This window comes from Puma concolor, chromosome A1 (genome assembly GCF_028749965.1).
Source record: "Puma concolor isolate L17-30 chromosome A1, mPumCon1.1.hap2, whole genome shotgun sequence".
NCBI lineage: Eukaryota > Metazoa > Chordata > Mammalia > Carnivora > Felidae > Puma > Puma concolor.
The window spans coordinates 62675207-62695831 of record NC_141667.1 but is presented as its reverse complement, the minus strand read 5'-3'; the positions used below and the strand labels follow the sequence as shown (position 1 = coordinate 62695831).

At 40.4% G+C, this 20625-nt stretch overlaps 1 protein-coding gene across 8 annotated transcripts in view; it reads left to right on the top strand.

The window, feature by feature from the left end:
* FBXW11 (F-box and WD repeat domain containing 11) overlaps nucleotides 1-20625 on the top strand; it is a 120342-nt gene that overhangs the window by 92883 nt on the left and 6834 nt on the right. For 7 of the 8 annotated variants that reach the window (XM_025924910.2, XM_025924911.2, XM_025924909.2 and 4 more), the window contains 7 exons: nucleotides 5871-6008; nucleotides 9650-9768; nucleotides 10974-11223; nucleotides 13958-14076; nucleotides 15912-16022; nucleotides 17100-17178; nucleotides 18495-18680. In XM_025924910.2, coding sequence (XP_025780695.1) covers nucleotides 5871-6008; nucleotides 9650-9768; nucleotides 10974-11223; nucleotides 13958-14076; nucleotides 15912-16022; nucleotides 17100-17178; nucleotides 18495-18656 — 978 coding nt within the window. In that variant the 3' untranslated portion in view covers nucleotides 18657-18680. Of the gene's footprint in view, nucleotides 1-5870; nucleotides 6009-9649; nucleotides 9769-10973; nucleotides 11224-13957; nucleotides 14077-15911; nucleotides 16023-17099; nucleotides 17179-18494; nucleotides 18681-19265; nucleotides 19497-20625 lie in introns of those variants that run through there. The other variant, XM_086715226.1, reaches the window with a different exon arrangement.

Genomic DNA, 20625 nt, shown 5'->3' with positions numbered 1-20625 from the left:
ACAAGAGTCTCCTCCAGATTTTTGTGGGCTAGATCTCTTAGTGTAAGGGATGATGTTTTATACTTTGGCATATTCACTAATAGTAGTAATAATAAAAAATAATGTATCATGCCTACAGGACCGTTTACTTGTACTAGATACTTTGTTAAGCATCTTATGATACACTTTTCCATTTAGCATTCTGAACAGTACCTGAAAGGTAGGCCATGTCCTTACTCAGAGCTAAGGAAATGGAGACTCAACAACATTAAATAGCTCGCCCCAGATCACACAGTGAGTAATAGAGTCTGTGATCAACCTACAATTCTTCTGCACTTACTACAACTTTTTTGTACTCGAGATCACTGGTGCCTCATCAGAATAGAGTTCTTTACCTCTGTTTTGGGAGTGTGTTTTATTCTGACCAGGGTGAACACACATGTAGAGAGTTGTGTCAGTGACCTATGGATCAAACAAATAGAGACTCAAGGACTTGATTCTTGACCATATGGCTGGCATGAAACTCTCATAGCAGAAGAGAATAATTACAGGTACCCTCTGTTGAGCTCTTGCAGTATACCATGAACTATGTTGTATGACTTACAGAGATTATTGCATTTAATTCTTAAAACAAGGTACATATTATCCCTATCTGTAACAAGGGAAAACTGAGACTAAGGGATGGGAATTGAACTGAGGTCTGTTTAGCTTTGGGGTTAGTGTGTTGTTTATCATTTTCAAAGTGGAAAACTTAGGAAGTGAAGGAGAAAGAGGTGTGATGTTACATGCCTATGGACTTTTCAAGGTGATCTCATCTCTCCCCAGTTGTGTGAGTACTCAGCATCCTTGACTACTAGTTTAAAAAAAGGGCATGAGTTAAGGTAAGATTAATTGGCCTTGTTATAGTCTACTTACGGCAAAGGTAGTATTTTAAAGGGTTTTAATTTTAAGAAGCACATTGCCAAAGATAAATTACACCCCGAGCATCAAGTGGGTGCTTATGCCCCCTGCCCAGTTGCCCCTCCATGCCTGCAGAGTCTCTGTTTAGTTCCCATATACTTGGCGAAGTTGCCAGTACACAACAGCTTCTTCTTTTCTTGCTCTACTTTGACAGCTGTGTTTCAGGTACTGTCTTGTGTCATCTGTCCATTCCTAGATTTGACTGTGATGAGCAGATGACCTTGCCCTTCTACATTGACCCATCACAGATCAGCTAATTTTTAAGAAAAAAAATAGAAAACCTAGCTTAGTGTGGCCAACTCCCATTATTGAGGAAATGAAGATGTGAGAGATGAAGTCTAGGGAGAATAAATAAGAATTCTTAGCTTTCTGCAAAGCTTCATTTCTCTTGGGTGTTCTTGCCACACGGGGGGGGGGGGGGGGGGGCGTGGTTTAGAGTACCTCTGAGTTGAGAAGGAATTCCTGGAAAACCTGAGGCACATTCCTCAAAGATGCAGCCATATTTCCCCTGCTATCTAGAGCCTCAGTTGTTCTGCTCACTGCTAATGGTGAGCTTACTATTAGGTACTTTGCTGCAGTGATTTGATTTAACTCTCAGACAATCAAAACAGAGTCTTAGTCCAAAGCTCATGCTCTTTTCATGCTCTTTTGGGGGTCTACCATGCCCCCAATCGTCTCTTAGCAGAGAGGTGGGAATTGTTACAATAGACTTAATCAGAATTCTGTGTCCTGAACTTGGATTTTTCTCTGTTGCCATCTCAGAGTAGTGTAAACTCTTTCATGTAATATGCATTTCCCCTCTTTTTATTCACTGGATTAAAGCCTTTGAAGCACTCTCCTTGGAATAGACCACTGGTAAAATGATGGTGTGTTGTATCGCACCTTTTAATAAACCACATTTTATTCAGGGAAAGTGGGAAGCTTTTTTGTGGTTTGCAAACTTGATATTAATATTGTCCTGACCAGAAAATGCTGAAACTTGCCCACCCACCCAGTTGTGTTTAGGCTTCTAAAAATAATGTTATTCCTCCATACTCAGACATCTGTTTTCACTCTATTGCCAATTTAAATGCCGCTGTATACTCTGTGTATCATGGCTACTTTCCCAGTATTTTTAAAATTTGCACAGGGTAAGGGGATTTTACAAGTTCTCAAAAACACGAAGGACTCCTCTACAGTAGCCACACCACATGATGTCTAAGTGTAATGGCAGGTATCTGCATAATTAAAGAGGTGCACCTGTGTATGCCCTGTATCCCTGCTGCTGGAGTCACAGTTGAAATGCACTGGAAGGCTGAGCCCCTTCCCAGGAATGGTTAGGGAGGGCCCAAGGCTAGCAGCATTAGATACCAGCCCAGACCGAGACAACCGTTCCTGACATCTTGGTGAGAAGATTTTGTTGGTCACAGCCTACTCCTTTGGGTCTGTGTTCTCTGCAGCTGAGGAGGAGCATCGCTGCTGTTGTTTGTAGGCACTGTGATGAGCACTTTATATGTGTAATTTCATTTGCTCCTTACAAGAGTTTTAAGGAAGTAGATCTTATTTTTCCCATTTTTACAGAGGAGGAAACTGCAGCACAAACAGTCCCACCTCATTTGCCAAAGCTGCTAACTGACCTAGGTATTTTCTGTACCACACTGGGCTGCCTTCCATTTTTAAGGGTCTAGTATTTTATTTTTTATTTATTTATTTTTTTAAAGACCTGGCTTATAAGCATTCTAGTAAGAGTTGAGGTCGTCGAATGTGGTGGTAGGTAGTATTTTGGGCAGGCATAGTCAGCAGGACGTGCTGCTTTCTTTTGTGGGTGGCCCAGGGAATTGAGAAGAGTAGAGTCTCAGGAGTTACACGAGATTGGTGTGCAGCAAAACCATCTGTTCCCTGCTCTGGGTTAGTGTCCCTTTCCTGGCATTTTGAAACAAACCACTTCTGTGGTGATTCAGGAGCTTAAAAAAATTTTTTTAACACAGCCTTAAGCGGGAGCTCCCTAAAACGACCCATCAAGAATGACCTGGCAGACCTTTTATTTAAAATTCAGAAATGTATTTTAGAAAAACTAGGCTCTTTTCTGAATATTGAAAAGCTAAGCCATTTCCTAGTTCTTAACTTCCATTCAGCTTAGAACAAGAGCCTGTTATCTGACAGAGCTTTGGAGAGGGCCTGGCCTCCATTTCTTATGTGAGGGCCACAGGCAGAGGGTATGGCCCAGGCTGTCACATCAGGCGGTGTTCTCTGACCAGTCGTTGCAGGGGATGGGTGTACCCCCAGGCTGACTGCTGCCTCACCCCAACTCCTCTTTGGTCCTCTCTGCTGTATCTTTAGGTTTTTAGGTATAGTAAAAGATTGTAATCAAGTCGCCCAGTTCTAGAAAACATTTTCCACTCGAGGGAGCATATAGGCAGTTCTTTTTGGTATGAGGCTTCTTCTGCTTTCTCTTTTTACATTATTATTTTTTTTTTTCAGTCTCCCATGTGATAGTAAATACTTTTCCTTTGCATTGAAATATATAGAGTAACAAAGCTGCTTTACTGATTTGATGATATTTTAAAGCAAATGTTTATGTTTTATAACTGAAAGCAGTTGTATGAATTTTTAAAATAACACCCGAGATGCACACACACATATATATACACACACACACATATATGCATATATATGTACATATGTAAGTTATGTTACGTATTCAACTTTGTAATACTTCGGGTTTATATGGAGTCATGCCTTCTGCAGCAACTCTCTGGGCCCCTGTAGGGTGTAGCCTGAATATCGGTAACCACTGCCAAGAGTCACTGGCCATGAATGAGACTTGTTACCAGTGCATCTGTCTCCTAAGTCAGCGTTTTCCTGGTATACTTAGCATGCTGAGGTGGCTCAGTCACTATCTAAAAATATATTAGCTCTCTAAATGATTCTAAGCATTGAGTTCAGTTTAAGTCTTTTTCTGGACCCCTTTTCTAAAAGTCGCTTATATACTCAGATCTGTTATCTACGTTGGTAGCAGTAACAGAGGTGGGGTGAATTATTAATATTCTTATTATTAATTTTGGTTTTGGAATATTCTTTATTTCTGACATTTCACAAACTTACTGGAGATGATGATGCTGGCTCAGAAGCTCTGACTTGGTAGCAGATGGGCAGATGAGCGTTTCCTCACTCCTGGCATCTCCATGACACCTCCTTGCATCCCTCGGGTGTTAGAAATATGCAATCCTGCCCTCTCTCAAGGCTGTACATAGGAGCTCTTTGAGGGCAGGGATTATATTTCCAGGCTCCTGTGCTAAGTGTGGAGGCCACAAATGATGAAACATTTTCTTTTTAGGTATATGTGTATCACTATCTCCAACCTTCCATTTCTTTTTCTATAAAAGGAGGACAGTAATTTCGGCTTCAGAGTTGTGATGATTAAATTAGCTATAAAATATTTAAATCACATACCATAGTGTTATGAAAGCATAGTACCTGGCACATAACATTCAGTAAATTTGAACAGTTTAGAGCATACAGAAGCATACTGCCTTCAACATAAGAGGAGATACAGTTTGTCAGATGTCAGCAGAGCTAGTAATTAAGTGCATATTGTGAATGAAGATGAGATTTATCACCTTCCTTTAGCAGAGCAACTAATTAAACTTTCAGCTACTCATATAATTAACTACTCAGAGATAATCTTCCAGGCTATATCCTGAACTCAGGTGTAACCAATTATTTTAGTCCCCATCGTCCCCTAATTTCAAGGATCTGGAGTTGACGCTCGGGTTGTTCTTAGAAACATTGTGCCCTTTGATCCTAAAAATGCCTCGTATCTACTACCGAAGCTTAGGTCTTCTAGTGCCCTGGGCATGATCCACTTTCTCATTAAACTTTGCCCACTGGTCTGAGGCCTTGGTTCTCTTTTTCTCCTGTAAGTGTCCTGCAGAACTTATAGTTTTAATCACTCATTTGGCACTCATATTTTATCTGAAATTGTTACCGATCTTATGTTCTGTGTTCACTGCCTCAATAGCTAGGACTATACTTCTTTACAGACACTGCATATTTTAGTGGAAAAGCATGGACTCGTTGTCAGGAAGAACCGGGTATAATTTCCATTTAGTCTAGTTACTTAGTTTTGTGGCCTCAGGAAATTAAACTCTTCCCTTGTTTTTAAAAGGGAAGTAATAAGAACTTCCTTCCAAGGTTAGTGTGTGGATCATTTAACCAGATAAACATCTTTTGAGTATATCTAGTTCCAGGTACTGTGTGCCTAGATACCTGTGTGCCTGTAGTGGTAGCTCCCTTGAACAGTGTGCTTCCTGTTCTTTTAATCCCTGGCACCTAGCACAGTCAGTATATGGAAAAAAGTAGCATCTCAGTAAATGTTGCATGAATGATGGAAGAATGTTATCCAGGGCCCAGGTGTGCCATTCTTATTCTAAAAGACCTTTCAGTCTAGTAGATGATTAAAAATGGATAACAAATAAAATTCTTTCTGTAGTAGTTGACAGGTAGTAATTGTTCGATGTCTTTTCTCAGTGATTAAGACAATGCCTTGGATGGATACATAGATTGTCAGTATATGCTTAATGTTGGTGGTGGTCTTCTGCCAAATATTTTAATTGGCATTAGAGAGTGACCCAGTGAGTTACTACGTATTTGTATATTTTGGGTGCAAATGGCATTCTTTAAGCATATTGAGTTCTGTCTAGGCTATTTTTTTTCAAACCCAACTCAAACTCATTGGAAATCCTATGGTGGTTGCCAGATAGGGAGCGTTTGACAAAAAACACTGTTGGGCTAATGTCTTACTTGGAAAGAGCATGATTCCTATCCACAGACAGTTATGCAAACCAAGATGGGGTATCTGGTATGCTGTTCCTGGAAGCAACACTAGAGTCGGAAGCCTAATAGAATAGTTGATTCACAAAAACTCATCTGTTGCCTCCTTTTCCCCCCAGACTATAGAATCTAACTGGCGGTGTGGACGACACAACTTGCAGAGGATTCAGTGCCGCTCTGAAAATAGTAAAGGTGTCTACTGTTTACAGTATGATGATGAAAAAATTATCAGTGGCCTACGAGATAATTCTATTAAGGTGAATGACTGTATTTTGTATGTGTTCTTCTTAGAATTGTGGTTGTGTTAGATACTAGATCACTGAATCTCTCCATTTATTCCAGATTGTTTTCATCAGTGCCCTTCCATCTTGGCAGCTCTCAGTGTGGTTCTCAGGAACCGCAGAGTGTTTCCCTAGACTAACACAAGACCCCTGGATTGTCTCACTTCTTATCCTTCTCTAAGCACATGTGCATTCTGTGTTCTGTGTTTAGGTGCGCATGGAAAATATCTCAGTATCACAGGACTCTTGCTGACTTTGCTAGCTGGTGGAGGCATTGCTGCCTTGCCTGTAAATCAAAGTCATTGCCTTTTATGGGTGCTGACAAAGGCTCAAGTGATAACACAAAAGAATGATAGAGCAATTTATATTTATATGTTTTAATTCACTCTTCAAAAGTAGATAAGCTGGATCATTTCTGTGTTTTTAATGTTCGGCAGCTGATCTGACAGATTTTGTTTTACATTGTTTATAGCTTATTTTCTCGTATTTAAGAAAACATAGCAGGATTTTTTTTTTTTTTTTGCCATTTTTTTTAAAGTTACAAGTTACATACAGGAAAATTCACTCTTCTTGTTGTAAAGTTTTATGAGTTTTGACAAGCACAAAGAATTGTGTAACCGTAACAAAAATCAAGATATAGAACAGTTCCATCATCCCCAGAAGTTCCCTTATTCAGCCCCTTTGTGTTCAGTTCTTCCCCTTAGGCACTGGGCTTTTTAAATTTATTTATTTACTTTTTAATTTTTTTTTAAAGTTTATTTTTGAGAGAGCACACGTGAGTGCAAGTGAGCACGTGTGCTCATGTGGAATGGGGGGGAGGGGCAGAGAGAGTGGGAGACTGAGAATCCCAGGCAGGCTCCAGACTCCGTGCTGTCAGTGCAGAACCCTCCTTGGGGCTTGAACTCACGAACCTGTGAGATCATGACCTGAGCTGAAACCAGGAGTTGGATGCTTGACCAGCTGAGCCACCCAGGTGCCCCAACCTTTTTTTTTCTCAGTCTTTTTTTCCCTATCCTTATAATTTTGCTTTTTAGAGAACAGTCTATAAATGGACTCACACAGTATGTAGCTTTTTGAGTTTGGCTTCTTATACTTAGCATCTTAGATGAGATTATCTCCTTTGTTACACTTAGCAGTAGTTGATTCCCTTTTCTTGCTGAGTAGCAGTCTACTTTCTGGTGCATCCCAGAGTGTTCATCCGTCTACCTGTTGAAGGACATTTGTGTTTCCAGTTTTCACAATTATGAATAAAGCCACTATAAACATGTATGCAAGTTTTTATGAGAACATACATTTTCAGTTCGCTTGAGTAAAAACATAGGAGTGGGATTGTTGACCCATATGGTAAGTATCTGTATTTCTTGCTAAGAAATGGCCAAGCTGGTTTTCAAAGTGGCTGTACTATTTTATGTTCCTATCAATAAGGTATGAGAGTTCCCTTTGTTATGCAACCTTGTCAGCCCTTGGTATTCTCAGGTTGATATTTGCCATTCTAATAAGTATGTAGACATATGTCATTTTGAGTTAATTTACATTTCCCCAATGACTGATGATCACATGATCTTTTCATGTGCTTATTTGCCATCTGTATATTTGGTGGTGAAGTATCCAAATCTTTTTTTTTTTTTTAATTTTTTTTTTTAATGTTTATTTTGAGAGAGAGAGAGTGAGCGAGCAGGGGAGGGGCAGAGAGAAAGAGGGAGACACAGAATCCAAAGCAGGCTTCAGGCTCTGAGCTGTCAGCACAGAGCCCGACACGGGGCTCAAACCCACGAACTGTGAGATCATGACCTGAGCCGAAGTAGGAAGCTTAACTGACTGAGTCACCCAGGCTAGTCACTGAGCTTTTGGATCTGTAAATTTATGTCTTTCATTCACCAGATTTCAAAAGTCTTTGGCCATTATTTTTTCAAATATTTTTTCTGCCCCCTTTTCTTTTTTTCTCCTTCTGAGACTCTAATTACATAAATAGTAGATCTTTTGTTATTGTCTTACATTTTCTCCAGGCTTCCCCCCTGCCCCCCACTCTTTTCTGAATAATTTCTTTTAGTCTGTCCTCAAGCTGATGGCATGCTGTATCTCCTTAGAAATTCACAGGATAGAGTAGCACATAAAGACTCTGAGGTCTGCAGGAGAGAGATACCCAGTGTTTCCCCACTTCCAAAATATATTTGACCTCAGAACCCTATTTTTATGTGATACTTATCAATCAGTAGCCCTGATAACCTGCAGCCATAAATATACTCTGGCAAGAGTGACATATGTTACTATTTAATTTGGGCAGTTATCCTTTAAGGAATAGTGAGAATGTTTTATAAGGGAGGTGCCTGGGTGGCTCAGTTGGTTAAGCATCCAGCTCATGATCACATGGTTCGTGGGTTCAAGCCCTGCATCAGGCTTCGACCCAACAATGTGGAGCCTGCGTGGGACTCCCCACCCCCCCCCTTCCCTTCTCTGTCTGCCCTTCCCCCGCATGGGTGCACTCTCTCTCTCTCTCTCTCTCTCTCAAAATAAATAAATACACCTTAAAAAGAAAAAAAAAAAAAGAATGGTTTATAAGGACCTTGTCAGAGCATAGGCTAACCACAGGCTTGCGTTTCATTTACATCGGATGTGTTTCTAAAAGAGTGCCATTAATAGAGGCACACTATGTTTAAAATAGGCATGCATTTTATTTACGAGACATAAACAGTAGAGCAGAGATGCACTTTAGAGAGATCATCTAGAACAGTGGTTGGAAACCTTTTGTCCTTCATTCTGTACCAGTCCTGGATCACCAATCACTCTTTCAAGATAACCGTGGTTCTAATAGGTCAGAAATTAGAAGCAGGTCTTGCTGTTGTAGAAAGACAGTTAAATGTCTTGTTTTGGCTATTTGTAGTAAACTTGAGGGATGCTGCAAATTATGACAGTATGATTTTACAAAGGAAGAAACAGGTTCACACGATCTATTTTTAACAATCCAATCTTTAAATGATTTCCTATCCCCAATTATATGTGGGGAGTATTGAAAACTTGAAAAACATTGGAAAGATCAAAAGAAGGGAGAAAAAGAACACTCAGAGAACAAAGCCGACTATTATTAACATTATCTTTCCTTTTCATCTTTTTTTTTGTTTTAAATATATTGATTATATCACCATATAGATGGCTTTTATTCTATTTTTAAAAAACATAACTGTAACGAAGCATTATATTCTCTCATTAAAAGCTTTTCAGTTTACTTTGAAATTTTTCTGAAATGTCGAACATTTTTCGTTTTAAAATTTTTGTAAGTAATCATAATGGGTTAGAGATATGCATTTTTAAAGGCTCTTAATGTTGTCACACTGTGTTTCAGCGTTTATTTAAAAATTCCCTTTATAAGGCTGTTAAATATAGTAAGTATAATAGTCAGAGGGACAAAGTAAACAAAATAGCACATCTGTTTTGGAAGTTATTCGATATTGCCTCGTCCCTTTTTTTGGTCATTTTCCACCTGTTTGAAGTTTAACTGCTCTTATTTACTGTAATGCAGGTTTGTTCTATTTTGTGATTCAGAAAGTAAGGTGAGACAGAAACATTTATCAGAAGGTGATATACTAAATCACTGTTTGTGGTTGATCTTGTCTCCATAGATTTGGGATAAAACCAGCTTGGAATGTTTGAAAGTGTTAACGGGACACACTGGCTCTGTCCTTTGTCTCCAGTATGATGAACGTGTCATTGTGACTGGTTCTTCAGACTCTACAGTGAGGTGAGTGATTTGGCTTCGCTGGTCTGAGAAGACTGAGACTGCACCCTTTTCGGGGATAAGGACACACATTCTTTGTATATGTTTTATATGCTGTATTTCAAAACCACTTCAGGTGTGGGTTTATTTGAACAAAGCAGGCTAGAAAGCCACCTTTTGTTAAGTAGGTCCTATGCTCGTTGTTGTATGTTATAGAGATGGAAATGTACTAGGAAATATTACCTAGTGTTAGACTAGCTTTCTCCTGGGAGACCATGCTCCAGACATTTGGAAAAGTCACCAGCATGCTAGTGTCCTTTCTCTGACTCAGTGCTTTTCAGGCACTGCTTCTGCACAGAAGCCTGTGACTTTCCTCCTTTGGTCTGTGTGAATTTGTCCTCTTAGGAGATTGGGTTTACAGAAAAGCTGTGACATGAAAGGGCTGCCCCTGAGAACCTTATATGTCATGGATGGAGCAGCTGCCATATTGCCTTTGTCCATAAAGCAGTTGGGTAAATAGATGCATGTGGGAATTGATGAGTTGTCATGACTTACAGTCTCTAGTGTGCAATGGTAAGTAATGGACTCTGAGACCTATCAGAGGCCAAAAAGAGCCTTAAGCTTGGAAACTGCCCTCAGTTCCCCAGCTATGAAGCCTCCTTCCCCTGTCATCTCAGACTCCCTGCGAGCCCACTTACTTGAAGAATCATTTTGTTGTCCTCACTGTCCCTGATTACCTGATGTTAAATAAACCTAAACCTGGACAGAGCCAGAGTTGGCCTTCTTTCTTCCTTTTTTTTTTTTTAAGTTTATTTATTTATTTTGAGAGATCAAGAGAGCATGAGTGGGGGAGGGGCAGAAAGAGAAGGGGAGAGAGAGAATCCCAAGCAGGCTCCGCACTGTCAGTGCAGAGCCCGATGTGGGGCTCAAACACATGAACTGTGAGATCATGACCTGAGCTGAAATAAACAGTCAGACACTTAACTGACTGAGCAGCTACCCAGGCCCCTCCATAATTGGCCTTCTTTTTTTGAAACCCTCTCAGTACTTCTCAGCAAATACAATAATTGCTTCTGGGGGCTCCTTTTAAACATGGTCTTGGGTGTGAGGTCCCAGTCACAAGTGAAGCTTACATCTCCCTAGCCTACTACTAAGAATGGGCCCAGGGCACAGACACTGACTCTTCTGGTTGTCTCAGTAATCATGCATTGTACTTTTCTGTTCTCTAGAGTCTGGGATGTGAACACGGGTGAAGTTCTGAACACATTGATCCACCACAATGAGGCTGTACTGCACTTACGCTTCAGCAATGGACTTATGGTGACCTGTTCCAAGGATCGCTCCATCGCTGTGTGGGACATGGCTTCTGCTACCGATATCACTCTACGCCGTGTCCTGGTTGGCCACCGTGCTGCTGTCAATGTGGTAGACTTTGATGATAAATACATCGTGTCTGCCTCTGGTGACAGAACCATCAAAGTAAGTGTATCTACTAGTCATAACTCTGCTTCCTCCTGTGCCTTTTCAAACACAGAGGAAGCAGAGGTGGGCTTTACTAACCTGGTACTGGGCAAGATCTGTAATCTCCCTCATCTGTGCTTGAACCCTTGAGGCAATCGCATTCTTCATGCTTCTGGAATCACAGGCAAGGTAGGAGGAAAGGGTCATGGGTCCACGATGGAGAGCAGCCTTCTATTTCATGAAATAACACCATTGATCGCGTGTTTAAGGGGAAGAGAACTAACCTGTGGAACATGTACTGTGTGCTAGGAGCTTCACCTTACCCTGTCACTGATCTCTTCCAGTACTCTGTTGAGGAAGGTATTGCCTCAATTTTACAAATGGGGCTCAGAGAGTGAAGAACTGGGCTGGAGACCACACAGCTAGTTAGTGGCGGAGCTGAGATTTGATTTATTCACTTAATTCACTTCATTTGAATTAATCCACTTAATGATCTATGCCTGGCCATAGACCCTAGGCTGGATGCTGGAGATACAATAATGAATAAGACCCATCCCTGCCCTCAAGAAGCTCGGCGTATGGTGGGTGGCAGGCATGAGACAAATGGTTGTAGTCTATGGTGAGTCATAGGATGTAGTAAATGCAGGTCTGATCCCAGTATCCATTTTAACTTTTTAAAATGTTAGCTTTTGAGATATAGTTCACATACTGTGAGTTTCACCACTTAAAGCATGCAGTCCAGTGCCCCTTAATGTAGTTACAGTGTTAGCCATTTAATATAGTTTAGTTTCAGAACATTTTCATTGCCCCCTGAAAAAACCTCCTACCCACTGACAGTCAACCCCTGTTCTCTTCTTCTGGTCCTTAGCAATCACTAATCTATTTTCTGTCCATGGATTTGCCTCTTCTAGACATTTCATATAAATGTAATCCTATAATATGTGGTCTTTTCTGTCTGGCTTCTTGCACTTAATGTGGTGTTTTCATGGTTCATCCATGAATATTGTAGCACGTGTCAGTACTTTATTCATTCTGACGACTGAAGAAAATTCCATTGTGTGGATGTACCACGCTCTGTTTATCTGTTCATCAGTTGATGGGCATTTTGGTTGTTTGCACCTTTCATTTGTTAAACATAGTGCTGCCATGAACATTTGTGTATAACTTTTTGCACAGACATACATTTTCAGTTCTCTTGGAATTGTAACTCTGGGTTCGATATTTTGAAGAGCTGCCAAACGTTTTCCAAAGTGGCTACGCTGTGTTAAAATCCCACCAGCATTGTGCGAGCATTTGAATCTGGATCAAAAAACCTTCTTTTTATGACCAGCACTAGGTGGCATTCTGGTATCTAGTATCTAGCCCCACACATCACAGAGGTAGCATCAACCTTTAGATAAAGTGGTCTGGCAGTTGAACAAGTAGGGTTTGTGTGCAGTAACTCACTTACCATTCAGTCAGACCGGTTGGAACAAGATCACTGCCTGGAAGTCAGGAGGGTTTGGGCCTTTTTTACAGAGCAGCCGTTGCATAATATCAGCCTGGAGGATTTCTCCGTATCCTTGCCAGCACTTGTGATTGTCCGTCTTTTTTATTACAGCCATCCTTGTAGTTGTGTAGTGGTTATCTCTGGTTTTTGTTTCCATTTCCCTTGTGACCAATGATACTGAGCATCTTTTCAGTGATTATTGGCCTTTTTTGTATCTTCTTTGGAGAAACATCTGTTTAAATCTTTCATGTACTTAAAAAATGGGATTATTTGGGTGTTTTTTGTTTGTTTGTTTGTTTTTTTACTGTGTAGTTACAAAAATTCTTTATATATTCTGGTTACAAGTACCTTAAGAGGTGAATGATTTGGAAATATTTTCTTCCATCTTGTGGCTTCTCTTTTCACTGTCTTGATGATGTTCTTTGCCACACAGACAACTTTAATTTTGATGAAGTGCAATTGATCAATTTTTGCCTTTTGTTCCCTGTGCATTTATTGTCCTGTCTGAGAAACCATTGCCTAATCCAAGATCACAAAGATTTACTCCTGTGTTTTCTTCTGAGAGTTTCATAGATTCAGCTCTCACATTTAGGCCTTTGGTTTATTCTGAATTGTATTTTTGTATATTGTGTGAGTTGGGGGTCTGACTTCATTCTTTTGCATGTGGAGATCTAGTTATCCCATTCAACTACAAACGCAGCTGGTAAAATAATTCAGGGCACTCTGGTTGCTTTGCGTCTCCTTATTTGGCTTGTAATATATTAAGTGTGTCTGTGAACATCTAAGTCTTGCAGATGGTTTCACAAAAGAGGGATTATTTATTCCACATACATAATATTAGGAGTGATGTGTCAAAACAAATGGAGCTGTTCAAGAAACTATGCTGGAAAAGAGGAGGATGTGAAAGGTGAAACTTTTTCACATCAGTTACATTGGATATGACATGTCAGCTGGCATGAAAACATAAAATCTGGCCCACACTCTTCCCTCTAGGCAAGTGAATGTCTGAACCATCCAGGAGATGTTCTCTTTGTGAATATCTCAAGGTTGGAGACTTCACAGCTTCCCTCTGTGTTTCATTCCTGTTTTATCACTCTGCAGCTAAGAAAACTGTATGCTGGCCAGTCGGTCCCCCAGCTTCTGAGCCAGATTTCATAATCAAGTATTTTGGTCATTCTTAGAAGCTCTGATGTTTTTAAAAAGGTATATTGTGAGGGGACTTTTCGGCGTTTATTCTTAAAGTATTATTAATTGGTTATGCAGGTCTGGAGCACGAGCACCTGTGAGTTTGTTCGTACTCTGAATGGGCACAAGCGAGGCATTGCCTGTCTCCAGTACAGGGATCGGCTGGTTGTTAGTGGATCATCAGATAATACCATAAGGTGAGTAGAAGCTGGTGTGCTGACAGAGTAGGCTGATTTTTGCTATAGTTTTGACTCCTGCCCCAGTCCTGATGCTCAAAAGACTTGGAGCCTTTGGAGATACTTCAAGTAAGAAAACTATAGGTAACTTTTATTAGTCCATTTGGTCCTGTGAACTGAAGTGGGTAAACTGACTCCTCCAATACACACGTTTTATGACATAAACTCCACCCAAGATCCCTTCATACCAGAACTCCTCAGAAGAGAGGACGCTCCAGCCTGACTCTCTACTTTCCCTTATCTGTGAGCTCCTGTCTCCCTCACTAACAGGTGGGAGGAGTGTACTTGATTTATCTGTGTCTCACCCGAGGCTACACTACAACATCATCCACTCCTGTTTCATCATTTATTTTATCTCCCTTTTTTTTTCCCAGCACTCAGTGTCCTTGCTTTCTAATAAATCTGACTATCCATAAACACTGTATTTGTTAAGAATTTCCCTTAAATATCTACTCACTGATCCCAAGTCGTTTTTCCATTGTCCCAACATATGCTGGTAGCTTTTTTTCTTTTTAATCAAATTGTTTAATGTTTGGGCAAAATAAAGATTGGCTTCAAGATGATTTTTAAAAGAAAGAAGGAAGGAGGGAACAAAACAGCAATAAAGCTGAAACTGCTGCAAGTTTTCTTTATCCTTTTAAGTTTTAAGATATTATTAAAGTCAGTTGACCCTGAATCTTGGTTCTCTTGTATCCATCATGCTTTATATTACTTAATATTTCATCAGTAAATAGTCCTTACCATTCTCACCGGAATCTGTGAGATTTTACAAAATAATAATGTATATTCCTTTATAGTTTATAGAGGGGAACCACTTTGGAGTCAGTGGCAGTGCTGAATGGCTCTGCTCACAGTAGGTTAGAGAAGCCACCGTCACTGACACTGATGAGAAGATTTGCTGAGGGTGGCTGTGGTAAAATATTCATTGGGTATATGGTAAGAGCTATTGGGAGAGGGGCTAAGAAAATGTTGTTACAGAATGAGTTTGCTGACTTTGTTTTGTACACGTTAGTTTGCTATGATTTATGTTTATAAACAATGTAGAAAAATCAATGATGACAGAAAAATTAAAAAATTTTTATTTTCAGAACTGTTCTGTAAATCATACACTGAGAAGAAGGCTGGGCATAGTGTGTGGGTTCATGTTCCTGAGACACTTCATATACTTAATGAGAGGCTCCCACTGTGACTGTGTAAACTGGACAACCCTCGTGTCCGGGAGTGTTACCTAGGAGGGGTGTCCCTAAACCTCATCAGGAGAGGAAGACCATTACTGGTCCACTGGTTCTAACTTCAGTGGGTCTCATGGATTCCAGGCTAGAAGTGCCTGGGGTGGAAGCCTACCTTCCTGACTGTATTATATCCTCCCCCAGCCCACACACATCATGCCTTTTCTTCTCTCCTGCCTGCAGTCCCTATCTCCCCCGGAAAAGCCCTTCCTAGACCATTTGGCTACATGGTTTAATCAATTCAGACATCAAAAGAATGCCTAGGAACTAAATATAATTGAAGTTTGTTGTTTGTTGATCTTATTTAAATAGTAATACATGCGTGTGATTAAAAAAGGTTTCCAGTTGAGTAAAAGAAAATACAATGAGAAGTAAGGCTTCTACCCAAATTAGTGCTTTAAAATGTACAAATGGTATAAATGTACATGCATATCTCTCTCTGTGTACGGTGTAGACTGGGAACGAGATAGAAACAAAGTTCAGGAGAGAGTGAAAGTCACGTTACGGGGCAGGTAGTGTGAATCATGTGTGGGAAGTTGTTTCACAGAGATCTGTTTCACATTCAAGGCTATGGGATATCGAATGTGGTGCCTGTTTAAGAGTCCTAGAGGGACATGAAGAATTGGTCCGATGCATCCGGTTTGATAACAAGAGGATTGTCAGTGGGGCCTATGATGGGTATGTATTTCAGATTTCTAAGTGCACTGCTGCCATGGTATCTAGAGGAAAAGGAGTGCTGAATATTAAGCAGCTACGTATCTGCCAGTTCTGTGCCCGGTCCCTTCTGTGTAATGGTGGATGGCAGGTGTTGCCGTACCACTTGATCAAGTGAGGCCACTCTGGCCCAGAAGGATGAGCAGTCTTGCCCCAAGTCTAGCAGAGCCTCTGTAACTCCTGTGCTTACACCTTTAACCGTTATTGTAAAGGTTGTGTGGGAATTCAGTTCTTTGCCTTCGCCCTAAATTAAACCAACTGTGTGTGTGTGTGTTCGGCGATACATTTCCTTTCCCCTTTTGGTTAATTGAACAAATACTCTTTAAAAAGCCTCGTGACTTTTTAAATGAGCAAGTGGCAACTGTAAACCTTTCAAGGTGACCTTGTATATACTCACAGATTAGTTGGTCTGTTTATGCTCCTATTATTAACTTTCAGCATTTGCTTAGTTTGAAGAAAGGTATCCTTGGAATTTCCCAGAGAGCCCTAGTTTCTGTCAGCAGCACCTACTCAGCCCTAGAGAGCCCCCGATTAATGAATTTGGTGACATAGATTATCAAGTCAGGAACTGAATTCAGATAGCATGAAGTTGTTTTCTTATCTCCCTTAAAAATATTTCTTCACAGTTTCAGCAATCCTGAGAATGTGTAGGTCCTTGTTTTTTCCAAAATCAGATGTAATTAGTTTAAGTAATTTGTAAAAACATAAGCATGTTCTCCATTAGCTTATTATTATTTTTTAAAATTTATTTTGAGAGAGAGATTGAGAGTACAAGTGGAGAGAGGCAGAGAGAGAGGGAGAGAGAATCCCGAGCAGGCGCCACACTGTCAGCATAGAGCCCGTTGCTGGGCTTGATCCCACAAACTGCAAGATCACACCCTGAGCCGAGATCAAGGGTCAGATACTCAACCAGTGGAGCCACCCAGGCACCCCTCCACTAGCTTTTATACTAGCAGTTCATGTGCACTCCTTTCTATCAAGGAAGTGCTCGACAATATATAAAATGTTAACTTTCCCACTAATCGCAGTCTTCTTTTCTAGGAAAATTAAAGTTTGGGACTTGCAAGCTGCTCTGGACCCTCGAGCCCCAGCAAGCACGTTGTGTTTGCGCACGTTGGTGGTAGGTAATCTGTTGAAGTGGGAGTGGTTCCCGTGCTGGAGGGTGGCCTCCTGTAGATGGACCTGCCCAGCTGTGTCACAGGAAATCTTGTGTATCTCACAGCGTGCCTTCAGAGAAATGCACTGTTTTGTTCATTTTGGTTAGCCCAAATCAGAGAGTAATTGACATTGACGTTACAGTGAGCTCTTCCCTAAGGAACATTAATACAACTTAAAACATGAAAGCAGACATCCTCATTTGTAGGTGGATTGGTTTCCTCGTAGAGCTCAAAGTATTTCCTTCCTGTAGATTTGGAAGAGTTCTTTTATTTATTTATTTATTTGTTTGTTTGTTTGTTTGTTTATTTTTATTTATTTATTTAGATGTTTATTCATTTTTGAGAGATGGGGAGAGAGCATGAGTGGGGGAGAGGCAGAGAGAGAGGGAGACTCAGAATTCCAAGCAGGCTGCAGGCTCCGAGCTGTCAGCACAGAGCCCGATGCGGGGCTCAAACCCACGAACTGTGAGATCATGACCTAAGCCGAAGTCGGACACTTAACCGACTGAGCTACCCAGGTGCCCCTTGGGAGAGTTCTTAATACGGGTATCTGGTTACGTTGAATTTTTATAATACAGCACATTTCTGTATTATTAAGATGGAATTTCTCCTCAGTCTATATTGTGTGAATTATTGCTTTGGCATTTAAAAATACTTTATGTAAATCTTGTTTTAACATCTTTAGCAGGCTCATTATTTCTAGTAGTCTGGTTGCTTTTGTTATATTAATGAGGAGACAGTTTTTTGAAAATATTGATAGATTTTTCGTATTTTTCGTAGCTTTACCTTTTATTCTATTTCTTTGCTTCTTGCATCGATTAGAACATGCAGAACTATGGTGAGGGCCATTCTTGTTTTCTTCGTGATTTTAATGAGAATGCTTCTTACATTCCACCATTAGTTTTGAGTTTGGCTGTGGTTGAAATAGATATTCATGGTAATGTTAAAAACACTATCCTTCTGGTCCTTTTTGCAGTGTATCAAGAATGGGTATTAAATATTGTTGTTCACCTTTCCAAGATCTTTGGTGAGGCGATCACATAATTTTTCTTCTTTGACACATTAATGAGCCAGGATCTCAGATACAAAGATTAATTTAAAGAAGAGGCCTAGAAGGAAAAGCCAGAATTTTGTCCCTGGGGTGAAGGACAAAGATCAGTAAGCTCTGGAACATTCAGTAAGCCTGGAGTAGCTGCATTTTCCGCCTGCGCCAGAGCACGGGTAGAAATGAGGGATTGTAAAGGTCTCATTTTACTCATCAAGCTGTCACATTTCACAGGAACATTCTGGACGTGTGTTTCGGCTACAGTTTGATGAATTTCAGATCATCAGCAGCTCCCATGATGACACTATTTTGATTTGGGATTTCTTAAATGTGCCTCCCAGTGCCCAGAATGAGACCCGTTCTCCCTCCAGAACATACACTTACATCTCCAGATAACAGTCTGCACTTTACCCGTTTCAGGTGAGTTTAATCTTGCTAATTGAATTCATCTTCCCTTTGGGGGAATTTTGTGATTTGGGCTCCCCATCGACAGGAACCAAAGTGATTAGTGTTTTTTAGCTGTGTCAACTTTGCAGTTCTCATGTAAGGCTAGATCTTTATGGTCACATTAAAATAAGGTCTAAATCAGAGTCCTACATATTGTGGGTTTTCACATGGGCAGACAGTGTGATTCCTGTTTTTAGAAACTGATTTCCTAAATGATTTCCTGTCAGTTTAACACAGGCAAGGTCCTTCAGATTCTGTTTTGGGGTGCAGGAATCTCCTTTTTCTCTTTCCTGTTTTTCAGTTCTTTTATTTAAAAAAAAAAAAAAAACAACATCAGCCAAACACTCAAACTTCCCCCTCTGTCCCTGGTATAATCTACCCACCATCACTGTCCCCTAGAAGAGGAATGAAAGAAAGGTGTTTGTTGAGTGAGCCCCTAGAACCCATTCTTCGTCCACTAGATACAACAGGTACCCTGGAGGCAAAGTCCTTTGCTCTGGTTACAGGAAGAGTTAGATCCATTGTAACCATTGATGATGGCATGTTTTGATTACTAAGGGTGTCCAGTCTAGAGGATGAGAAGCCTTACTTGGCTGTGTCCTGGGACCTGATGACCCTGTTCATCTGGAGCAGTATTTCCAACTCTGAATATTTTGCAAGGGGGCCAGTAAATCCTGTGCACGTTAAACTTTACAGATTGAATAAATTGGTTTGTACCTACTTGTATTACTGTGTATATATGTATGTAAAGACTGATTAATAAATAAAATTCATACTTATTTTAAAATATTACTTACTACTTAGTGGCTCTTTATCATTGTATGTTTTCTGCTCATTAAATGTTAAAAGTGTAAAGAGAGTTTAGATGCAGAATTGTGGGGAGAAAAAAAAAAAAAGGGCCCTTAGATCACCAAGTTACCATCATTTCTAATACTTCTTACTTAAGACTCTAAGGCCCAAAACACAGATGTCCAGGAAGTTTGTCTTACCCAAGAGTCAGCGGACTATAGGCAGAGTCCAGATTTGTTCCACCGCCTGATTTTATTCCCCTGCTACAGCAAGCTAAGAATAGTTTTTTACACTTTTAAATAATTGAAAAAAATTAGAAGAAGAGTACTATTTCATGACACACGAAAATTATATGAAATTCAAGTTCTAGTGTCCATGAATGAAATTTTATTATAATAGCCACGCTCAGTTGTTTACGTATTGTCTGTGGCTGTTTTCATACTTCATTGGAAGAGTTGACTAGATGCCACAAAGACCATATGGCTTGTGACATCTAAAATATTTATTAGACAGCTCTTTAAGAAAGTTTGCTGTCCTCCAGTCTTGCCCCTGTGCCATCGATTAGTGATAAACCAAGGGACTGCAGGAATGGCAAATAAGCTTTTTCTTCATCCTGGCTGAGTTTGATCAGTAGTGCCTGGCTGGAGTGCTGCCTTTGGAAGGATTCTGGGACTTTGTGACCCCAAGGGATAATGCTGTGATGGGTTGGCAGTGTCTGCCTGGATGTGGGAGGTGAGCAGTAACAACCTGTAAGCCACATACATAGTTACTGTTCCTGGTCCCAAGTGCGTTCATATTATTTCTCATGATGGTGACCATCTATCTGCCTTGCCACCTTCTCTCTGGATGGATTCTTCCAAAGTTGAAAAAACTGTATGGCAGAATTATTACATTTTTTTGAATGGAGCCTTAAAATAGATACAATGGGGGATTACAGAGGAAGAAGGCAAGGATCTCTTGAGTGATTGCTCCTCCGCGCTTCAACCGCCCTTCCCCAAAATCCTAAGGAAGATACAGGGAAGGAGAAATGGACCTAGATGAAAACTGGTTTCCCTCCTGGTCTTTCCTCTCCCTCTTCAGCCCGCTCTCCATTCTGCTGTCAGTTAGGATCATCTTAAGCCCTGCCTCT